This window comes from Carcharhinus amblyrhynchos, chromosome 11 (genome assembly GCF_965287045.1).
Source record: "Carcharhinus amblyrhynchos chromosome 11, sCarAmb.v2.hapA, whole genome shotgun sequence".
NCBI classification, from domain to species: Eukaryota; Metazoa; Chordata; class Chondrichthyes; order Carcharhiniformes; family Carcharhinidae; genus Carcharhinus; species Carcharhinus amblyrhynchos.
The window spans coordinates 6,072,014-6,096,782 of record NC_137334.1 but is presented as its reverse complement, the minus strand read 5'-3'; the positions used below and the strand labels follow the sequence as shown (position 1 = coordinate 6,096,782).

The 24,769-nt window shown below is 42.9% G+C and overlaps 1 protein-coding gene across 1 annotated transcript in view; it reads right to left on the bottom strand.

Moving 5' to 3' along the window:
* Nucleotides 1–9,613: 9,613 nt before the first annotated feature.
* lancl1 (LanC antibiotic synthetase component C-like 1 (bacterial)) overlaps nucleotides 9,614–24,769 on the bottom strand; it is a 36,896-nt gene continuing 21,740 nt past the window's right edge. The window contains exons 7-9 of the mRNA XM_080198495.1: nucleotides 22,151–22,327; nucleotides 19,676–19,748; nucleotides 9,614–10,836 (exon numbers count right to left, since the gene is read on the bottom strand). Of these exons, the coding sequence (XP_080054621.1) occupies nucleotides 10,760–10,836; nucleotides 19,676–19,748; nucleotides 22,151–22,327 (327 nt within the window). The 3' untranslated portion in view covers nucleotides 9,614–10,759. The remainder of the gene's footprint in view (nucleotides 10,837–19,675; nucleotides 19,749–22,150; nucleotides 22,328–24,769) is intronic.

Here is a 24,769-nt window from a genome sequence, read left to right as displayed (position 1 = left end):
CACTACTTATTCCAGGCTAAAAATATTAAGGAAGATGAAAGGCAGAAAGTAATCCTGCTGATGACATGCGGGGTGCCAACATTCAAAGTTATAAAAAGTCTGACCTATACAGATGCCTCTGGCTCGAAAACCTTTAACGAGTTAGTAGACTTGGTAAAAGGCTACTCTGATACTCCAGCGATACCCCTTTAACAAAGAAGTATGAATCCCTGGGATTCAGTCACTGAATTTTTGACCGGGTTGTGAAAATTGAGAATTATAAGTTTGTGCCACTGCTGAATGACATGTTACGAGACAGTTTGGTCTGTGGAATTAACAATATGACAATTTTAAAAAAATATTAGCAGCACTGTGGCACAGTGGTTAGCATTGCTGCCCCTCAGCACCAGGAACCTGGGTTCAATTCTGGTCTTGTGGAGTTTGCGCATTCTTCCCGTGTCTATGTGGGTTTCCTCCCACATTTCAAACATGTGTGGGTTAGATGGATTGGCCACTCTAAATCCCCCCTTGAATGTCAGAGAGATTAGCAGAGTAAATCTGTGGGATTGTTGTTGGTGCAAACTCAATGGGCTGAATGTACTATAGGGATTCTAGAACCCAACCTGGATCTAAAAAAGGCCACTGAGGTAGCTCTATCACTGGAGAACACAGAGAAAGGAGCTCGGGAGCTACAGGGGGTGTCAGACTGCACTGCCCTCTGATTACGGAGAGAGAACTTGTGCAACATTCGTTCCTTAATTGAGAGCATTTGTGTCTGTAAAGTATCAGAGAATCCATTGCAATATTGGAGGCCAAGTTGCATCACTAGTTAAAGAATGGCAGTGATGGTAGATACTAGGGGACATATTCTAGAAGGCTGTAGATCCCAGAAAATGAACAATTGCAGGAACTGCAAAAGACCACCACTTAGGCAAAGTCATAGGAACAGGCAAAACATGTGCTGTTTAGGAAAAAGGCTGAGACCAGTACCACACGATACCTTGAAGGCATGGCCAATACCAGAAACAGGGATGATACAATTAAACTGCATCTCCTCAATGAAGGTCATCCCCATTTTGGTGGAGCTATTAATAAATAGCCACCCATTATAAATGGAAGCAGACATGGGGGCTGTGGTCTCCGCTTTCGGCGAACAGACCTATGATTGCCTCTTAACTGATATTTAGTTCCTGAATTTAGAAGACACAAAGGCTGGACTAGTCAACTAACAGAAGAACTATTACAGATAAGAGGCACCATGGTGATCCTAGTGACTTACAGGCAGCAATTAGTTCAGCTTCTATTCATCATTTTACAGGGACAAGGACCTAGCTTTATAGGGAGAGATTGGCTTCAACACATCAGACTGAACTGGCTAAAGACCTTCAGGCTGGGCGTGGGGGACTGTACAAAATTAACAGGGACCTGGAAATTTTCCAAGAAGGACTTGGATTAATAAGGGGAGCCAAGGTCAAGATCTACGTTGGCCCCTATGTTACACAGAGGTATTTGAGAGGGAGACCAGTTCCATACCCTTCGTTGGAGTTAAGTGGAGACAGAACTTGAACGTCTGGAAAATCTGGCCATAATAAAGCATGTAAACTAGCGGAGTAGGCCATACCTGTCATCCCTATTCTTAAACCCGATAAATTGGCTTTGCAGAGACTATAAGCTCACGGTTAAATTGGGTTTCTAAACGCGATAGATATCCCAAGCCCCAAATTGATTTGATTTATTATTGTCACATGTATTGGGATGCAATGAAAAGTATTGTTTCTTGCGCTATACAGGTAAAGCATACTATTCATAGAGTACATAGGGGGAAGGAAAGGAGAGGGTGCAGAATATAGAGTTGAAGACCTGTACACCAGGTGACCAAGCATTCTCTAAGCTGGATATGAGCCACGCATATCTCCAAATTGAGTTGGATGAGCCTTCCCGAAAGTACGTGACAACTAATACACATAAAGATCGATACCAGTGTACTCGCCTGCCCTTTGAGATCCCGTCAGCATGTAGCATTTTCCAAGGGGTCATAGAGAATATACTCCATGGATTATCCCAAGTGACAGTGTACCTGAACAACGCACTGGTCATGGAAACTTCGGAAAGAGAACACCTGGCAGACCAGGGTTGATTTATACGAAACTTGACATCAGTTATGCTTATAGAAACATAGAAACTGGCAGCAGGAGGAGGCCATTTGGCCTTTTGAGCCTGCTGTACGATCCTTATGATCGTGGAGGATCATCCAACTCAGGTTGGAGGTGGAGTGGAAGGACACCACTGCCAACAAAATGGTCTCTAATTGAAATCTTAACTGTAATCTCTTGCCTGATGAGCTTTCAAGCTTCCAGAAATACAGAGACAATTAATAAGCAGGTGAAACTCCAACATATGTCACATTAAACACCAGAGGGTCACATGTCGGTAACAATACACAAGTATGCAAGACAATCAATACTTCACCTGCTGCACTAGCTATTTAACATCTAGAAGTTGCTGTTGACGATATCAGCACATTCCTAACTTGTATAGTACTTCTCCATCCAGTATTTTAGTGAAGGCTTAATCCATTTAAAATAAGTGGATAACCTGAATTAAAATAGCAAATATCACAAAGATACATTGGGTTGAATTCTCTAGGTCCTGTGATGTAAGTGGAAATGATGTGGTGGGGGGCTGAGAAAATGGTGGGAGTTATAAAGTCAGCATCATGATACGTTATAGTCCAGGGGAAGAGCAGGCTATTTAAACAGTTAAGATTCCAATTAGAGACCATTTTCCTGGTAGTGGTGTCTTCCCACTCCACCCCCAACACCCCCCAATCCCCTGATGCCTGGGGAAGCTGCCAACTCCATGAAAACAACCTTCCTATGGTAGTCCAGGGGGCCATTGACATCAGTGGTTCTAACCCTTGAGACTTGATTGGATTTATTGTCACATGTATTGGGATACAGTGAAAAGTATTGTTTCTTGTACGCTATACAGACCATAACGTTCATAGGTTACATAGGGAGAAGGAAAGGAGAGGGTGCAGAATACAGGGTGCAGTGTTACAGTCATAGCTACGGTGTAGAGAAATATCAACCTAATACAAAATAAGTCCATTTAAAAGTCCGGGGGCAACAGGAAAGAAGCTGTTCTTGAATCGGTTGATATCTTTTTCCCGACGGAAGGAGGTTTGCCCAGGGGGCGTGGGGTCCTTGATTATGCTGAGACAGAGTCAATGGACGGGAGGCTGATGTGTGTGATGGACAGGGCTACATTCACAACCCTTGGTAGTTATGAACATAGGAGCCATACCAAGCTGTGATACATCTATGGTGCATCTGTAAAAATTGGTGAGAGTCGTAGTGGACATGCTGAATTTCCTTAGCTTCCTGAGAAAACAAAGACGTTGGTCATTATAGTGTTGGTGTGAAGGGATCAGGACAGGTTCTTGGTCATCTGGACATGTAGAAATCTGAAGCTCGCAACCATTTCCACTTCATCCCCATTGGTGTAGACAGGGCTGTCTTCCACTCCTTTTCCTGAAGTTGATGGGCAGGGAAAGTATCCTCTGAGGCCTCAATGATGCAGCTGGAATGCTTTCATCTCCAACCAGAGGGGTCTTGCTGCTTTTTCCTCCTCGGAAATAATTTTTGTGCCACTATGGGTGACTCTCTTTTCAGGTGCCCTGCGTCTTCCTTACTTGCCTCAGTAATGCCCACCTCTGGGTCAGCTGAGACTCCAGAGTTGCTGGCTCCTCAAACTGGCAGCATTGGGAGTCCAACTGCTACCCTTAATAGGGTGGCGAATGATTTGGCAGCAACTGAGAAAGTAGTTCTGCTAAACTGGCTCACAAGAACATTTCACCTGTTCAGTGTCTGTCTGCTAATCTCACCCATAGCAATTTCTAAGCTTCATATAAATCTACCGCCTGCCTTGAAGAAGGCAGGTCCAGTGTCATCCTTTTTACTTAACTGCCATCTTGTGGACAGTTCGGACTCTGCTGAATTTGAGATCTAGATGCAGTGCCTGAATAGCCTCAGCTGTTATTCACCTCGGCCTTGGCCAACTCGTAGCATTAATTACACTCAGAACCCTAGGATTACACATTCTGGGTTACTTGGTTCATTTGGAATTGGAAATGCATTGCCAGTTTAATAAAACTTTCCAGCATTAATCTTTAATATAACACTAAATAAGTCTCTCATTTTAATTATGGTACGCTGCAGGAGTTAATGAAGTAATAATCGACACACTGAGAAGAACAGCATCAGGATTGACGATTCACACGCTTTCGTTCTTGAGGGCTGGGAACATTCCTACACAAATATTGCCGCCTTTTGGCGAACATGATTCAGACAAATCTCAATAAATGCACAATTTGCCAAGGAAGACTCACAACACCAGGTTAAAGTTCAGCAGGGTTATTTGGTATCGCGTGCTTTCTGAGTGCTGCCCCTTTCATCAGGTGAGTGGGTTTTAAGCCTGCTATCATGCATCCCACTCACCTGATGAAGGAGCAGTGCTCCGAAAGCTCATGATACCAAATAAACCTGCTGGACTTTAATCTGGTGTTGAGAGACTTCCTACAGTGGCTACCCCAATCCAATATTGGCAATGTCCACATCAATTCGCCAACGGGCTAGCGTGTTTGAATCAACATCACTGTACAACCACAGATAAAAATGGGCAGGACAAACAGAGTATGGCTGACTTGCAACATGTTCTATGTCTAACAACATACCTCGGGTGAGTAATGCACGCGTGCTACTCAATTGCCCAAACTGACTGAACTTGTTCAACAGCAAAACACAGCCAACAGCTAACGATTTTGTCAGATTATCTGCTCTTACCTGTTGATGCCATGCCTATATTTTCCACGCTGAATCTAGTTTTCTATGCCTGCGATGAAAAGTTTTGCTGTGTTATTCACAATTTTTAAATGTACATTGATCTGAAATTTGTTGCATCAGATATCTATTGATCCCAGTGCTGATCAAAAATCCTGTCTTATATTTTACCAGAATTAAAACACATTCACATGTGAAGCGACATCATTGAAGTGTACAGTTGAACTGGTTGAGACCAAACTATTTCCAGAGAGGAGGGATTTAGACCAAGATCAGCATTGGCAGAATTTGAGGTTAAAATGGGTCCTTTTATTGCCCTGTATGGCCTTTTCTTGATATTAAGAATTCTGATATTTCTATATAACACAATACACAAGGAATATACCAACGCTTATCATTAATTTTATTAAATTGTAAGGACTGCTATAAAACCAAATTGAAGCGATGGTATTTACCCCAGGGTGATTCGATTTCTAATGTGTTCTGATCAATATCAGGGAGCAGTGTGTAGAAAGTTTTGACCCAAGCATTTTTCGTACAGTCTATATCATACTGGTAAGTGTAACATGTGATCATGTCAGGTTATTTTGAGCTAAATTGAGTTTGTGTCTTTATATGCCCTGTGTGTGAACAGAACTTCCACTCACCTGACGAAGGAACAGTGAGCGCTCCGAAAGCTTGTGGCTTGTGCTGCCAAATAAACTTGTTGGACTTTAACCTGGTGTTGTGAGACTTCTTACTGAGCTATTTGCCACACGGAAGGGTTAGTTTTAGGCCTGCCATCATGCATCCTCTTCCCTACTACCAAAGTTGGATGTCATTCTACACTCCATTGAACTTCCCCTTCACTGACCTGTCATTCCCACCCCATTCCCATTTTCCCCTGCTTGTTCTTGTCTCAACAGTCTAGTGGGAAATGGAGGGAGTAAAGTGAGTGAGCAAAGTAGGAATGTGAAATAAAGATTCAGAATAGAGGTGACAAAAGGAAATACAGACAAGGTGGGAATTCTAGGTTTGAATTCTGTTACAGACAGGAGAGAGCAGCAGAGAGACATCAAACTGCATGGACTTTCTTAACCACCCGTCCCTAAGCAGGAGGTATTTTCAATTAGTTCCTCTAAAATAGGCTGTGGTGTGTTTTTCTAAACTCAATTTTACTAATATTCTGCAACAAACTTGGGTTAGAATTAACTCAGAAGGTTATTTTCCACATTCAAAACCCAAGGAAGGAGCGTTCGCCATATCCCACACACACAGGAAAGGAAGTTGGAATAGAGAAAGTGAATATTAGTTCACGTGAGCGCCAGAGTTCCAAGTCAGAGTCCAATGAAGAATTCTTTCATGCAGGTACTCAAGCTGAGCTGGTTGAAGACTGGAGTTATAGGATTCATGCTCTCAGTTTTGACTGATACAGCAAGATGCAATAAGTATGCAAAGATTGTATCAGTTCTGTAGGAGATGATACAGAACACTCTCTTTGACTGGCAGAGAAGCAATGTGCCAAAGGGCCTTTTTCTGTGCTGTATACCTCTATGACTCTACGAACTCTTCAAACAGAGTCAGGCTAAATGAGCGTGTTGTTCTGCTGGAGGAATCTGCTGCTTTGTAGCTGTCAGTTGAATGTTAAAACAGTAGGCTGCCTGTGAAACCCAAAGATGTAATTTTAAAATTGTCCAAAAGGCCAAAGTCTTGGGTCATGTGACATAACCTATTATCGATTAATTGTCTCTTAATCAATTTCTGATCTTCTGATGAGAATTCCATTGTTTCCCCTTGGGAGAGACACAAGATAGTTATTAGCATCTCTTCCTGTATAATGAGTTCCAATCTCTCTATGATAGTTCAGGACGTGGGAACTAGTTCTTCTGCACTTCCGCTATTTTTGCTGATTACATTGCGATTCATACATTAAAGTGTGAAATTCCTGAAGCTGAGATTTTGTTCTTGCAACTCCTGAAGTTTAATCCCAGGCAAAGAATCAACCATGCAGTCAAATGACTGGTAGCAGCCATCTTTTCTCATGACATTAGTGTATCTTTAAGAATTAAAAAAAAACATTCTCTGCAGCTATAAGCTGTTTTAATTTCACTGCTGCTGGGCCATCTGCTACAAGTCTTTTTATTGCTCCTTCAGTGGTTTAAATAGGGTTTATTTTTACTCTGGGATTTTTTATGACCCTGCATTGTTGGGAGGAAGGTCATGTGTTTTGGATAACTCTTTTCCTTCCTCCTGAATTCGTTTCATTTTCTGTTTTGGCCAGCTACAGTTTTGTGGTATTGGAAGTTTTGCTGGTTAGCTGAAAGCAAGGTTTCTTGCCTTCCTGGCGTAGAAAATCTGCTGTTGGTGGCTTGACCAGAGTCTCTCACTGGTGTTCTAGGAAGCTGTTTTGACTTCAAACAATTCTGAGCGTGTCCAGAGGACTGCTAGAAGTTACAAAGCTGGGAAGTCAGGATTTTCAATTCTCCAATAAAGGACTCAATTCCAGTATGACATGAGGATTAGTCTGTGGAAAGAGTTCTTTTGTCCATGGGAAGTTTTTGTTCATTTGGAACAACTTGGGTATATTTGTTAAGGGTTATACATTATCACAGTTGTTTGTTCTTGTCTGTAATTGATAAAAGTTATTGCTAATTTTCTTATTATACATGTTAATTATATACTTAAAGAGAGTTTGTTTGATAAAAGCTCCCTAGTGGGTCATTTGACTCATACCTGAAGTGAAACAAATCATGCTTATCCTAGCCAAATTCAAAGTGCAAAACTTATGATCCAGGCGGGTCTCATAAAACACTCTGACCTGAATTATATAACTCTGTTTAGCAGAAAAGTAATTTTTAAAAACAGTATAAAGGGGAAATGGGGGATTAATTATATACCTCATCTTAAAGACAGCACTAGTCCCTCATCACCACATTGAGCTGTCAACCTAGATTGAGGGCTGTTAAATAGATCTCCAAGCAGAAACATTTTGCCTACAGCAGTATAAAAATCGATGCACAACAATGTCAGCTCCTACCTTCTACCTCATACTGGTGTTTTCAGATATCTGACGATAATTAACCTTTCCAATGCCCCACACGTTTACAAAAAAAACACTGAGGAAGTGCCTATTATGTGGTCATGACACTTCCTCAGTGGGATAAATCTTTGCTGAGAATTATTAAATATGCAACTCCACTGTCCTACCCAAATTACTGCAGATGCTGGAATCTGAAACCAGAAGAGGAAATGCTGGAAATACTCAGTAGTCTGGCAGCATCTGTAAGGAGAGAAAAGAGCTGATATTTTGAGTCCAGATGACCCTTTGTCAAAAGTCCTACCTTTTAACCTAGTTCCCCAGTTCACATTAGCCAGCTCTGCCCATATACTTTTATTTAGGTTCATAACAATAGTCTCAGACATAAACCTCTCTTTCAAACTGAAGGTGACATTCTATCAGAGACACAGTGGTTAGCATTGCTGCCTCACAGCTCCAGGGACCTGGATTCAATTCCAGCCTTGGATGACTGTGTGTGGAGTTTGCATGTCCTCCCCAAATCTGCATGGGTTTCCTCCAGGTATTCTGGTTTCCTCCCACAGTATAAAGATATGCGGGTTAGGTGCACTAGCCATGGTAAATTTCTCCTTAGTGTTCCAAGATGTGTATGTCAGATGGATTAGTGGGATAAATGCACAAGGCTACAGGGATGGGGCGGAGACAAGAGCCTGGGTAAGACATAATGTCAGAGCTGGTGCCTACTACACTGTAGTGATTCTATGTTCACAGTCACTTACAGGCTCCTTTACCACAGGTTTGGTTAATCCTGTTGGCTCCAGAAATGTTCCTGAGTACACCTGATGAACTCATTTTCCTGGTTACCTGTGCCATTCTGATTCACCCAAACTAGATGTAGATTAACATCACCTACGATTATTTCAATACCTTTCTTTCATGCCACATTTATTTATTCTGTCCTAAAGTAACTATTGTTGTTGTTGGGGTGGGGGGGGTGGTGGTGGTGGTGGTGTGGGGTGTGTGCGGGTGGGAGCAGGGTGTCACATATTTATTTCTATCTGTGCTAACAATTCATCCATTTTGTTACAAAGGTATTACAGCTTTCTGGATTTTTGCTCTCAGTTTCAGAGACCATGTCTGTCCCTACTTGAATGGTTTCTCTACCATTGTGCCATGATCAGTTCGCTCATGCATCCTGCAACCCCACTCTCATTCATACAAGCTGCCAGAACCTCAAACCTGTTGGACAACCAAGGGCTGGAGCTCTTCCATTTTCTTCTGGTTCATCTTTTCTGCCTCACTCACAGTTGCATCCTCCTGTCCCTCACCAGGGACCATATCAAATGGCCCTGTCTTAAGGGGCGTGACCATCTTCTGGAATTAAGTGTCCAGATAGCTTTCTCCCTCCCGAGGATACATCTGGCTGTAGCTCAGCCTCCATTTCAATTATTCTGATGTGGTTGCCTTGGATCATATTGGTGTCCTTCAGCACCCACATATTACAGCCACAACACAATACCTGCTCTACCATCTTTATTATGTGCCAGTTTATTTATTTGGGAATGGAAGAATATTTGCACTGAGGGTCTCTTATTAACTGTGAATCATCCCATTTTAAAACAAATTGGTTATTGCCTGAGGTGCTGGGAGTAGGCATGCTCGATATTTCTCACTACCTACACCTTGGCAAAGCAAAAAATATTAAAGTAGTCCTGCCGCATTTTCCATCAGGATAAATAATATCCAAGCAATGAAATAGGGAACTGACACAGCAACAATGCCAAAGTTACAGTCAAAATATTAAACCATTGCACAAGAAGAATATGCTTTTATTTTAATTTGCTTCCATTAACAGATCATTTTGTGAATCAATTTTCTTTGCACTGGTAATACATTTTTGCACAGGTTGCAGACCAGAAAACAAAATTCCTATATGATAGTCAGGCACTCAGCTTTTAGCGTTGAAGGCCAAAAAACTGAGAGCTTTATTAGTCTTTTAATTGCTTTGCAAAGCATGCATTCAACTGCTAACAGGAATCAAAATTGAACAAGTATATTTATAGAATGGGGCATTTCCTATCATTAACATGAAATGAACAGGACGAACAAGGGCAGTAATTACGAGAAAACCACATGTCAAAAACATTCATGTCACCTGCTGTATTTTCAATGCCAACTTTTAAGATCAAATGAAAACTTACCACAACCCCAGAGAACTCTTTAAAAATTGTACATGGCAAACTGAATTAATTGTAACAGTGAGCGTTCCTTATATTATACTTTGACACATCATTTACAACAAACATTTTGGGAAGTAAACGCACGTGTGTTCTAAACTATGTGTTCCACCAAAGAGATCTGTCCTATAAACCAATTCTGAGCAAAAACGCTTTCGAATGCTGCCCATTAGAAAACTGTAGAAACAAATGCTGATGAAAATGCTTAAAAAAAGTTCTAAGCATAGCCACTGGTAGGTTTTCTTTCAAATACTATTTTCTTCCAGATAAACCAGTTAATTAATGCTATGGCTTTAGGAAAATGCATTTCATGGGAATCCTAAAAGGGTTGTTAAATTAGCAACTATTCACCGTCGCACTGTGCAATGAACTTCAAATGCTCACGGCAATGGTAGCTGAACCAGTTATTTGGTTTCAGAATAAAAGCCTGGCACTGGGTTTATGATGCAATAACACATCTAAGACACTGAGTGCTCCTATGGAAATTTTTTTTTACAATATTGTAATGTTTAAGTCACAGAAAAACCTCAAATACTGGAATGTAGCACTAAGCGGAGGAGGAGTGCCACAGGTAAATGAAGCTATTCGTCACAAACAATTACTCCATTAGCATCTTCTTCTGTACTCACGGTTCAAAGCAGAAACATGCATTTACCGGAGAAAGCAATACATCGTATCTAAAGGTCTGCATGGGTACCATGTTTAAATTACATCTGAAACGCAGGGAATTTTGCCTTTGTGGGCTGCAGCATGTCACAAAGAAAGTAAATTGTTCCTGCCATTCCTTAAAAGAATAAATAAAGAGATTATTTAAGTCTAGTCACCAATAATCAGAAATAAAACTACTCAAGCAAAATACTGTAGATACTAGAAATCTGAAACAAAAAAAAAAATCGCTGGAAATACATAGCAGGTCTGGCAGCATTGGTGGACAGAGAAACAGAAATGTAGCACACCTGAAAAAACAGCCTGGATTTTGTGGTCAGGAATAAAGTGGCTGTGTTTGCCGCTTAACAAGCTGACAAATGTGAATTTGCACCATTCATTGGCTGCCATGAGAATTTTATCTCCTGGCTACAAAATGATTAGGGAAGCATTACAATGAGATGCAGTCATAGTGAAAGCAAGTTGTCTAATGTTATCATGAGCTGATAAAACACCCCTTGAGGGGAGTCTGCAGTTCTTTTATTTTATTCATTTCTGGGACATTGGTGTTGTTGGCTGGCTAGCATTTATTGCCCACCCCTATTTGCCCTCGAGGAGGTGGTGGTGAGCTGCCTTCCTGAAATGCTGCAGTCCCTCTGCTAAGGGTTGATCAACAATGCCATTATGGAAGGAATTTCAGGATTTTGGCCCAGCAACTACGAAGGAACAGCGACAGACTTCCAAGTCAGCACGGTGAGTGGCTTGGAGGGGAACCTGCAGGTGGCGGCGTTTCTTTGTATCTGTTGACCTTGTCCTTCTAAATGGAAGTCGTCATGGGTTTGGAAGGTGCTGTCTAAAGATCTTTGGTGTATTGCTGTAGTGCATCTCGTAGACAGTACACACTACTGCAACTGCATGTCGGTGGTGGAGGGAATGGACGATTGTAGATGGGATGGCAATCAAGTGGCTTGCTTTGTCCTGGATGGTGTCAAGTTTCTTGAGTATTGTTGGAGCTGCACCCTTTCAGGCAAGCGGGAGTATGCCATCACACTTCTGACATGTGCCTTGTAGATGGTGGGCAGGCTTTGGGGAGTCAGGAGGTGAGTTACGTGCCACAGTATTCCTAGCCTCTGACCTGCTCTTGAGTTTATGTGGTGAGTTCAGCTGAGTTTCTGGTCAATGGTAATCCCAAGGATGTTGACAACAGGGGATTCAGTGATGGTTACACCACTGAATGTCCAGGGAGATGGTTAGAGTGTCTGTTATTGGTGATGGTCATTGCCTGGCATTTGTATTGTATGGCACAAATGTTACTTGCCACTTGTCAGCCCAAGCTTGGATACCGTCCAGATCTTGTTGCATTTGAACATGGACTGCTTCAGTATCTGAGCTCAAAGTGAGCTGAGTGTTTTATGATAATTTTAAATACTTTTAAACAATGAATACTTTAACAAACTTTGAACACCCATGCCCTGGGGAATGCCTTGGGCAAACTACTTAGTTTTTCCAATAGGAGTTGCAAATCATCATGACAAAATAAATTCAGACCCTAGCTCACTGTTTGAGCACAAAGATCTTCCTTTCTTTCTTGTCCACTCTGGAACTGCATTAAAATTATCCAGAATGATTCAAACTATGCTTCTTCTCCACATTCCTTAAACATGTGTAGAGAATGGATGTCTAACCTAGGATTTTAACCCATACTGCACACCACTAACACAAGCACTTTTGGAAAATGCAGCAGTGGAAAATTACAAGTGCTTTGTTTATTTTTGTTTCAATATCATTTAAGTCTGCAGTAAACAGCCATCTCCTCTTGCCATCTTTTCCACTGACAGCCTTGCATATATTTTTATGGGCTTAACAGGTGCTTAGTGGTGAGTGCATTCTATTTCACTCATTCGAACTACTCTGAAGATCAAATTGCCTAACTGGCAGTATCACAAGCCCATATATTTCAAACATCCCCTTCTGTTTACCCTATGTCATCAAGACATAAAGATACAATTTAAACTCATAATTCTTGGCTTTTTTTTGCCTTCTTTGTATTTATATCTATCAGAAAGCTAGATTTTAATGAATGATGCAGAAGTGAATAAAACTTCAGCCGAGGCAAAAGAACAGGAAATGTCACTGAAGTCAAATTGTATGGAGGCAGTTGGATCATCTTGTGTCATTCAATGTTAATGTGCTAGATTAAAATCAAACAATTTAACATGTGCATTTTAAGCTGTCTAATTTTGCATTCACTAATTTGCAAAGCATAAACATAAGAACATAAGAAATAGGAGCAGGAGTAGGCCATCTGGCCCTTCGAGCCTGCCCCGCCATTCAACAAGATCATGGTTGATCTGTCGTGGCTCAGTTCCACTTTCCCGCCCTCTCCCCATAACCCTTAATCCCCTCGCTTATCAAAAACCCATCAACCCGCATCTTAAAAATATTTAGCGAGGCAGCCTCCACCACTTCAACGGGCAGAGAATTCCAGAGATTCACCACCCTTTGAGTGAAGAAGTTCTTCCTCAACTCCGTTCTAAACCGCCCCCCCTTTATTTTGAGGCTGTGCCCCCTAGTCCTACTGTCCTTTCTGAGCGGGAAGAGTCTCTCCACCTCTATCCTATCCATCCCATTCATCATCTTATATGTCTCAATGAGATCTCCCCTCATTCTTCTAAACTCTAACGAGTACAAGCCTAGTTTATTCAGCCTCTCCTCATAGCTCAAGCCCCTCAACTCCGGCATCAGCCTAGTAAACCTCCTCTGCACTCCCTCCAAGGCCAAAATATCTTTGCGCAGGTGCGGCGCCCAAAACTGCACACAGTACTCCAGCTGCGGCCTCACCAATGCCCTATATAGCCGCAGCAAGACCTCCCTACTCTTATATTCAATCCCCCTCGCTATGAAGGCCAGCATCCCATTCACCTTCCTGACCACCTGCTGCACCTGTAAGCTGGGTTTTTGCGACTCATGCACAAGGATCCCGAGGTCCCTCTGCACCGTCGCCTGCTGCAGTTTTTCTCCACGTAAGTAATAATCCTTCCTACCATTATTCCTACCAAAGTGGACCACCTCGCACTTGCTAACATTAAATTCCATTTGCCGGTTCCTGGCCCATTCGCCCAGCCTATCTAGATCCTTCTGTAGACTCTCCACATCCTCCGCACAATTTGCCGTTCCACCAATCTTGGTGTCATCAGCAAATTTCGACACCATACACTCAGTTCCCTCCTCCAGATCATCTATATAAATGGTAAATAGCTGAGGCCCCAGCACCGACCCCTGAGGCACTCCACTAGTCACCAACCGCCAATCCGAATAGCACCCATTGACCCCCACTCTCCACCTCCTATTTGACAACCAGTCCTCAATCCACGCTAACACCCTACCCCCAACTCCATGTCCCCTGACCTTCTGCAATAATCTCTTGTGAGGTACCTTGTCAAACGCCTTCTGAAAATCCAGAGAGACCACATCCACCGGCTCTCCTCTATCCACTGCCCTAGACACATCCTCATAGAACTCAAGTAAATTTGTCAGACACGACTTCTCCTTAACGAAACCATGCTGCGTCTGCTCTATCAAGCAATTCCCCTCAAGATGCCTCGCTATTTCCTCCTTGATGACGAATTCTAACATTTTACCTACAACAGACGTTAAACTAACTGGCCTATAATTCCCCGCCTTTTGCCTGGCAGCCTTCTTAAACAACGGCGTAACATTAGCCTCTTTCCAATCTTCCGGCACTTCCCCGGAATCCAGCGACATCTGGAAAATAACCACCAAGGCATCCACTATCACCTCCGCCATTTCTTTCAGAACCCTCGGATGCATTCCATCCGGTCCTGGGGACTTGTCCACAATCAGCCCCTCCAGTCTGTCGAGGACCGCCTCTCTAGTAACAATATTGTCATTCAGGCCCTCCACTCCTACCATCTTTCCATCGCTAACACCCGGCAAATTATTCACGTCCTCCTCCGTGAAGACCGAAACAAAAAAGTTATTCAAGACCTCAGCCATTTCCCCATCCCCTACCACTAAGTCCCCCTTCTCATCCTCTAAGGGTCCAACGTTCACCCTAGCCAGCCTCTTCCTTTCTATATACTTATAAAAACTCTTGCTATCCTTTTTTATATTAAGTGCTAGCCCAGCTTCATAGTTTATCCTACCCTTCTTTATCAATTTCTTTGTCAATCTTTGTTGACATTTAAACCTCTCCCAATCCTCTTCTCGCCCACTACTCTTAGCTACTCTAAACGCCTCCGCTTTTAATTTAACACTTTCCTTCACCTCCTTCGTTATCCACGGCTGATTACCTCTCCTCCTACGGTCCTTTTTGACCATCGGAATAAATTTCTGCTGAGCACCAAGAAAGATCTCCTTAAAGATCCTCCACTGCTCCTCAGCAGACCTAACTTCCAACGCGCTCCCCCAGTCCACATTCGCCAATTCCTCTCTCATCCTACCGTACTCCCCTCTGTTCAAACAAAGGACGCGTGTCCAGGAACCCACTTTGTCGTCCTCCATCTGCACCAGAAACTCCACCATACAATGATCACTCTCCCCGAGAGGATCCTTCACCGCAAGGTCCCTGATTCTACCCGCCTCATTACACTTGCCTGGATCACTCTCTGAACAAACAAACAGGTGCTGGTTAGGTGCACTGGCCATGCTAAATTCTTTCTCAGTGTACCCAAACAGGTGCCAGAGTGTGGCAACCACAGGATTTTCACAGTAACTTCATTGCAGTGTTAATGTATGCCAACTAGCGACGCTAACAAACATTAAACTACTTCAAGCTCTGCTCCTTGGAGGATGATTTTTTTCAAGGGGTTGGCCCACTAACAAATTGAGGAGTAATATTTCCTTTCAAGCTTCTTTACTGGCCTTATTCCACTGTGGGGTTCTTGGGACAATTTGTTTGTGTCTGTAAGAGCTTCCTAAGTATTTTCTTCAGTTTATAATAGCTCGTGGGTGATTGTTTTTCTGTACATGTGCAAAAAATGGCTAATTGCGCCATTTTTGTGGAATGTAAATGAGTAAAAAATGGTTTCCACCAAATTTGTTCTTTTGATGTTATTTCTATGATATCTATGAAGTAAAGATGGAATAAAAATCTTTTCAACCCAATTTGCAACATAGAATCTCAAGATTTTAACTTGTGATATTTTTACTGCAAATTGTAGCAAAAATGTATAATTAAATCCAACACAACCACTAAATCATAAGCTTTGCTGCTTCACTCAATACTTTGCTATTGATGGATGCATGCTTAGGTAGGTTCTGTGCCTGCTCACATCAGCTCTAAAGAATACCTATGAAAATGAATATAGCCTCAGGACATCAGCTCAAATTGCTCAATTATGGGTGGCTGCCACTTTCTCAAAGTGACAGGCAGTTAGTTATTAGCGGGTTCGCACAGGGATCAGTGCTTGGGCCCCACCTGTCCACAATATGCATCAATGATTTGGATCAGGAAACCAAAACAATTATTTCCAAGTTTGCTTACAATATAAAACTTGTTGGGAAGGTGAGTGGTGGGGAGGATGTTAAGGTGCTTCAAGGTGATTTATACAAGTTGAGTGAATGGGAGAATACATGGCAGATGCAGTATAATGTGGATAAATGTGAAGTTATCCACTTTGGATGAACAGCCAGAATGGCAGAGTATTATTTAATAATACATGGCACAGTAGCACAGTGGTTAGCACTGCTGCTGCCCAGCACCAGGCGTAGGTCACTGTCTGTGTGTAGTTTGCACATTCTCCCCATCTCTGCGTGGGTTTCCTCCAGGTGCTCTGGTTTCCTTTCACATTCTGAAAGATATGCTGGTCAGGTGCACTGACCCGAACAGGCACCAGAGTGTGGCGGCTAGGGGAATTCCACAGAAACTTCATTACAGTGTTAATGTAAGCCTTACTTCTAACTAATAAATAAACTTTACTTAAATAGTAGCAGATTGGGAAGTGTTGACGTATAAAGAGACCCGGGTGTCCTAATACACCAGTCACTGAAAGCAAGCATGCAGGTACAGCAAGCTGTAAGAAAGGCAAATGGTACATTGGCCTTCACTGCAAAAGGATTTGAGTGCAGGAGTAAGAATGTCTTACTGCAGTTGTACAGGGCCTTGATGAAACCACACCTGGTGTATTAGGCAGTTTTGGACTGTGGGGTAACTACGGGGTGCCACAGGAATCGGTGCTGGGAACCCAGTTATTCACAATATATATAAATGATTTGGATGAGGGAACAAAATGTAACATTCAAAGTTTGCAGGCGATACCAAGTTGGGTGGGAAGGTGAACTATGACAAGGATGCAGAGATTCTTCAGCATGATCTGGACAGGTTGGGTGAGTGGGCAAAGCAATTGGTAGATGCAGTGTAATTTGGATAAATGTGAAGTTATTCACTTTGGAAGCAAAAACAAGGGGCAGATTATTACCTGAATGGCTGTAGATTGGGAAAGGCGAGTATGAAGCAGGACCTGGGGGTCCTTGTGCACCAGTCGCTTAAGGTAAGCATGCAGATGCAGCAGGCAGTTAAAAAAGGCAAAAGGTATGTTAGCCTTCATTGCGAGAGATTTCGAGTATAGGAGTAGGGGCATGTTGTTGCAATTATATAGGGCCTTGGTGAGGTCACATCTAGAGTACAGTATTGTGTACAGTTTTGGATTCCTTTTCTGAGGAAAATTTTAACAGGACTAGACAGGATAGATGCAAGAAGGATGTCTCCGATGATGGGAGTGTACAGAACCGGGGTCATAGTCTGAGGATTTGGGGGAGACTATTCAGGATGGAGATGAGGAGTAATTTCTTTGCCTAAAGAGTGGTGAGCCTGTGGAATTCATTATCAAAGGAAGTCGTTGATGCCAAAACACTAAAATGTATTCAAGAGGTTGCTAGATATAGCACTTGGGGTAAATGGGATCAAAGGTTACGGGAAGAAAGCAGGATTAGGCTATTGAGTTGGATGATCAGCCATGATTGTGATGAATGGCAGAGCAGGGTCGAAGGACCGAATGGCCTCCTTCTGCTCCTAACTTCTATGTTTTTACGTTTCTCAAAGAAAGGGCATACTTGCTATAGAGGGAGCGCACCAAAGGTTCACCAAGCTGATTCCTAAGATGGTAGAATTGTTATACGAAGTGAGATAGGGTCGACTGGGCTTGTATTCACTGGAATTTAGGTGAATGAGGGGGGATTTCATTGAAACATATAAAATTCTGATAGGGCTGGACAGACCAGATGCAGGGATATTGCTTCCTCTGGCTGAGCGGGTCTGGAACAAGGGGGTCACAGTCTCAGGGTAGGCCATTTAGGACTGAGGCAAGGAGAAATTTCATCACTCAGAGAGTGGTGAACCTTTGGAATTCTTTACCACAGAAGGCTGAAGAGGCAAATCACAAATTATTTAAGAAGGGAAAAGATAGACTCAAAGTGTAAAGGGGTACAGCGAGAGCTCCGGATGTGTTGTTGAGATAGAGCATCAGCCATGATTGTATTGAACGGTGGAGCAGGTTCAAAGGACCGAATAGCTTACTCCAGTTCCTAGTGTCTATATTTCTATGTTTACAAAGAAGCCTGGTAGGATCATCACTGAGGCTGCTCTGGAGCCCAATAAGATCCACTTGCAGCTTCCAGTTTACACCACTAGTGTATATGTTGGAAGTTGCTGTGCTGTGTTCAGCATCTGCAGGCTATTGGGACTGTGAAATCGGAGCTGGTAACTCCATTCCTATACACAGACGTAGCCAGGCCTTCTCAGTATTTCCAGCATTTTCTGTACATATATTTATTGTCATTGTACTCTTTGGCCCCGATTTTATCATTGCATTGTGCCATTTTCAGGCACGAAAACTTGGTAAAGTTGGGCGTGAGGTGAGTAGTGTGATCCGCGCCTGCGCCGTTTCCCCCTTTACCAAGGTCTGAAAATGGCCATGATTGGGACAGTGTCCGAAAAGGGCGCAACGGTCATTTAAGTGCATTTGCAAGTATTCAAATTGACTTAATGGGCTGCACGCCCAACCTTACCGACACTTCCCCCTTTATCACCGCATTCATCGATACAGAATCGATGTGAAACAGACCTGCTCCACAAAAGTCCAATTTGGGTCTGCTACCACTCTGCCTGAGATCATTGAGGGGGAAGGGAGGATCCACTGCCACTCTGCCTGAGATCAGTGGGAGGGGCCCATGATTGGTCTGGGTAGTGGGAAGAGGTGGGAGATAAGGGGGTCAGTAATGTTATTGGAGTGGGACAATATCTGTGAGGGGCTGGGGGAAGGCATTATCCAGCCTGGGAGTGATGCAGCAGGGGAGCCGCATTCTATCTTTTCTGCACATGTGCAGTTGGAGGCGCCGATCGGAGCTGCAGGATTTTGGGACATTAAGCCCCGCCCACGGGCTTCTGCAGCGCGATTTGGAATCGCTGATATTTTTGGAGGCAGAGTGTGTATGGGGGTGCCTGAGAACGGGACCAAAAGTCAGATCTGAAATGCGGGCCAAACAGACAAAATATATTGTTCATAGAGAAGGAAACGAGAGAGTGCAGGATGTAGTGTTACAGTCATATCTAGGATGTAGAGAAAGATCAACTTAATGCAAGGTAAGTCCATTCAAAAATTTGACAGCAGCAGGAAAGAAGCTGTTCTTGAGTTGGTTGGTACGTGACCACAGACTTTTGTACCTCTTTCCTGAAGGAAGAAGGTGAAAGAGAGAGAATGTCCAGGGTGCGTGGGGGCCTTAATTATGCTGGCTGCTTTGTTGAGGCAGCGGGAGGTGTATTCGGAGTCAATGGATGGGAGGCTGGTTTGTGTGATGGATTGGGCTTCATTCACGACCTTTTGTAGATCCTTGCGGTCTCAGATGCTGTCAGACCTGCTGAGATTTTCCAGCATTTCTATTTTTGTTTCAGATTCCAGCATCTGCAATATTTTGCTTTTATCTTAATTCTATTTTAAGTGATTTTAAATGTTAATTACCTTCAAAGAGAGAGAAAGGAGTGTCTGGTGTTCTACAGCCATGCTTCCCATAGTCAAAGCACCACTCTGCAAACTTAAAGACAAATATCATCAGTAAAAATATGCTTCAGAGCTCCAAGGGGCATATTAATCTTAAAAAGCCCAAGAGATTTAAGTAAGAACTAAAGGAATCAGAGGGAAACTTGTACCATTCACAATACTTACCCTTGAGTTAGATACCATCTCATTTAACATTAGGATCAGTGACAGTTCTGGAACTCATCTGTTATCACTCAGGTACCAGCTTTCTCACCCCTTCAGCAATAGAGTCACAAATGTATACAGCATAAAAAAGGCCCTTCGGCCCAATGCCCCTGCAGCAAAGACAAACAACCCAACTATTCTAAGCTCATTTTCTTGCACTTGGTCCATAGCCTTGTATGCCTTGGCATTTCAAGTACACATCTAAATACGTCTAAATGTTGTGAGTCTCTGCCTCCACCGCCCTTTTAGGCAGTGAGTTCCAGACTCCCACCACCCTCTGGGTGGAAAACGCTTTTTCTCACAACCCCTCTAAACCGTCTGCTCTTTACCTTAAACCTATGCCCCCTAGTCACTGATCTGTCCAAGGGGAAAAGTTTCTTCTTGTCTATATATGTCCCTTAATTTTATACATCTCAATCACGTCCCCCCTCAGTCTCCTCTACTCCAAGGAAAACAACCCATTTATCCAATCTCTCTTCTTATCTAAAGATCTCCAGCCCAGGCACCATCCTGATAAATCTCAGCTACACCCTTTCCAGTACAATCACATCCCTCCTGTAATGTGGATTCCAGAACTGCACACTATATTCTAGCTGTGGCCTAACCAATGTTTTACATTGTTCCAGCATAACCTCTCTGCTCTTAAACTCTGCGCCTCGGCTAATAAAGGCAAATATACCATATGCTGTCTTAACCACTATATCCACCTGTACATGCACACCAAGGTCCCCATGATCCTCGTACTTCCAAGGGTTCTGCTGTTCATCATGTGTTCCCTTGTTTAGTTTGTCCTGCCCAAGTACATCACGTCATTCTTATCCAGACTGAATTCCATTTTCCACTGATCAGCCTATCTGACCAGTCCGTCTACATCCTCCTGTAATCTAAGGGTACCCTCCTCATTATTTACCACCCCACAAATTTTATCATCTGTGACCTTACTGATCAACCCCGCAACATTTAAATCTAAATCATTTATATAAACCACAAACAGCAAGGGCCCTAACAATGATCCCCATGGGACCCCACTGGACACAGTGTTCTAGTCTGAAAAACACCCTTTGACCATCACCTTCTGCTACCTGCCACTCGGCCAATTCTGGATCCAATTTGCCAAATTTCCTTGGATCCCGTGGGCTCTTTCCTTCACTATCAGTCTCCCATCAGGACCTCACCTTGCTGAAATCCAAGTACACCATGTCAAATGCATTGCCCTCATCTACACACCTGGTCACCTCTAAAAAATTCAATCAAGTTCGACATGACCTCCCCTTAATAAAACCGTGCTGACCGTTCCTGATTAATCCCTGACCCTCTCCAAATGCAGAGTCATTCTGTTGCTCAGAATTTGTTCCAATAATTTCCCCACCATTGAGGTTAGATAGACTGGCCTGGAGATTCCTGGTTTATCCCTTGCTCTCTTCTTGAATAATGGTACCACATTGGCTATCCTCCAGTCCTCCAGCACCTCTCCTGTGGCCAGAGAGGAGTGGAAAATTAATTAGGAAAACTGTAGTAACTCTGCAATTCACACAATGCAGAGTTACACAAGATGTGTGGAGGATGTGCTGTGCCAAATCATTTGGATTGTAGCACATTATTCAGACTTCAGCACTTTTATTAAAGTGTGCAGGCAAACAGTCCAGACTCAATTAAAAGTAGAGCCATTTAAATGCTATTAGAACAGACCACACGCCTTTCACTGGTTAATCTTTTTATGATGTGGAGATGCTGGCGTTGGACTGGGGTAAACACAGTAAGAAGTCTCACAACACCAAGTTGCTGTTGGACTTTAACCTGGTGTTGTGAGACTTCTAACCTTTCTATGCCAGAGGATCTCTTCCTAATTTATACCTCCCTATATCAGAAGTGCTCTATGACTGGTAGAAACACCAGGTAACTCGATCCCCATCCTCTATCATCGGCACCTGGAGGGTCATGGGTTTGAGTGGCTCTTTTCCTCTTGCAGAAAAATGTCAGCCTTTTATTCCCAGTTTTCACTGTCAAGTTTTGCATCTGGAATGCAGCCTAAAGTGTGTCAGCTCAAAGCTCAGGACTACATAGATTGGACGGTAAAAGCAATGACAAAAGATTTAACCCATGTCCAATTCCAATATGGTTCACACTGGGCTGAGCATCAATATATTATTATTGAAAATACATTTTCTTTAACAATAAAATGTGGTTTGCTAATAAGGTTTTCTCACCAAATACATTGACAGTATCACGTACCTTGCAAGCTCTGTACAGATACTTCTTGTCTTGAGTAAGATTGTACATGGCTAGAAATCCATAAGCATTCCCAGCAGGCCCATGGCACAGTCCGTATCCTTTCTTTAACAGCCCTCTGTGCCAAATCACATCTGTACAATCCGATGCATCTTTTAGATATTTTTCCTCCCTGAAAATCTATTGCCAACATAAAGGACAGATTAAAGAATGGCACATGGACTTGATCGAAGGCTGGTGACAATTACAGTGTGGGAAATTAAGCATCTCAGTTCTTTTAATAGTCCCGAGGATTTCCTTCAGATATTCGGACAGCTCTATCTATAATAGTACCTTTCCAACTGTCCTGATTATTGTGAAAACATACAACCATGATGAACAGGAAATGATCCTCTGGTCCATCCGGAGGGTCTTATGTATCACAATATCAAGGGAGGTGATGGCTTATTGGTATTATCACTAGGTTATTAATCCAGAAACTCAGCTGTTCTGAGGACCTGGATTCAAATCCCACCACGGCAGATTGTGAAATTTGAATTCAATAAAAAAAATTTGGAATTAAGAATCTACAGTTGACCATGAAAACATTGGCGATTGTCAGAAAAACACATCTGGTTAACTAATGTCCTTTAGGGAAGGAAATCTGCCATTCTTACCTGGTCTGGCCTGCATGCGACTCCAGAGCCTTGGGCAATGAGGGATGGGCAATAAACGCTGGCCAGCCAGTGACGTCCATGTCCCGCAAATTAATAAAAGAAATACACCCCCCAACCTCATCAAAAAGCCCAGTCAACTCCAAACATGAATTATTGTAATTATCTTGCTTAAATTGTTAAAGTCCAATTTATTTTATTATTGGTTTGCCATCTTGATGCTTAATTTTGAAGAGACTATTGGACATGTCACAAGTGCTCAGAATGATGGGTCAGAATGGGTCTTTGTCTTGTTTCGACATTCATTTTTAAGGCAGTGCTGCGAGATATTGTTGACTTTGATCATTTGTTTCTTTAATTATGAGGGGCTGGACAGAATAAATGGAGAGAAACAGTTCCTGTTGGAAGAAGGTTACGAACCAAAGGACACCAATTTAAGGTGACTGGCAAAAGAAACATCGGCAAGATGAGGAAACAATTTTCGATACAGCGAATAATTAGGACCTGGAATGCTTGGTCTGAGTGTGGTGGAGGAGCATTCAATCAAGGCCTTCAAAAGAGAATTGGATCATTATCAGAAGAATTTTCTTCACGGAACTGTTGCTTGAATGATGTAGTGTGATTCAATATTGTCATCATTAGTGCTGCAATGAGGGTTTTGTCAATATCTCAAACTTTTTAAAGCTGTAGTGAGATATGTATTAAGGTAGGGGGCACTACCTTCCTGCCTCTACAAAGATGAAGTCTATTAATGGCCTTCAACCGTACTACCAACTAAAGGCCTTTATGCTCATTTAAGAGCCTCATCCCATCATTGCTGCCATTAACCCAGTGATAGGTGGATTGCTCGCTGTGCTGTAAGCATGGCAAACAACCCTGGTGTGTATATGCTTACAGGTCCCAGTTTTGGGGGGGGGGGGAGAAAGGAGGAGGAGGAGGAAACAACTGGTGCCTGATTGACGGAATCTGGTATCGACTAGGGGAGGCCTGCTGAAAGCCTTGCTGTCAACTCCCCCTGCCCCGCTTCCCTGACGTAGCTCAATGTCCCTCCCCTTCTGCCATCACTCCCCTGTATCTGGGTCCCCCCTTGATTCAAGGCCTTGGGCAGCTGTGGCACTGGCAGCAGTCTCTGTCTCCCTAATGCTGGCCATTGATTGGCCAACAGCTCTCAACTGGTGGGATTTCCAATTCAGTCTTGACCTCAGGGGACAGGCCAACAAGCTGTTAAGTGGCTGAGTGGCACAAAACGTGGCACGCCTTGCCAAAAAGAGGTGACGTCCAGGTCGTGCCAGCTCTCCAGCCGGCAGCTCAGATCCTGGTTGCTTCTGGCAGATTCCATGAGCAAATTTATTTCTCTGAATTGGCAATCCAGAAGCCTGGACTAATGATCCAGATTCCTGAGTTCAAATCCCATCACTGGAGCTGCAGAATTTAAATTCAGTGCAATCTGGAATTAAAAACTATCATCAGTAATCGTGACCATGAAGCTACTGGATCGCCAAAATAACATCTGGTTCACTGAAATCTGCTGGCCGTACCAGGTCTGCCCTATAGGTGTCCCCAGGTCAACATCAATGTGTATGACTGTAAACCTATTACTGATATGGTTTAGTGACTCTAGCAAGCCATTCAGTTGCATTCAAAATTGTGGCTAACCACTACTTTATCAAAGATAATTTGAGATGGGCAATAAAGTTTGCCCTCGCAAGTGACTCACACATCCTGTGACTGAATTTAAAAGTCAGGAGGCTTTTTTTTTAAGCAAATGTTGGTGCCAACAGTAGGAAAATTGTCTACAATATACAGCAACGTGTTACAATATGCACTTCATTTGTTCCTACTAATTAATCACGCAGGCTGAAAAAAAACCATGTACTGATAGCACAAATTTTAGGGTGGCACAACAGTTAGCACTGCTGCCTCACAGCACCAGGGACCCGGGCTCAATTCCCAGCTCGGGTGTGGAGTT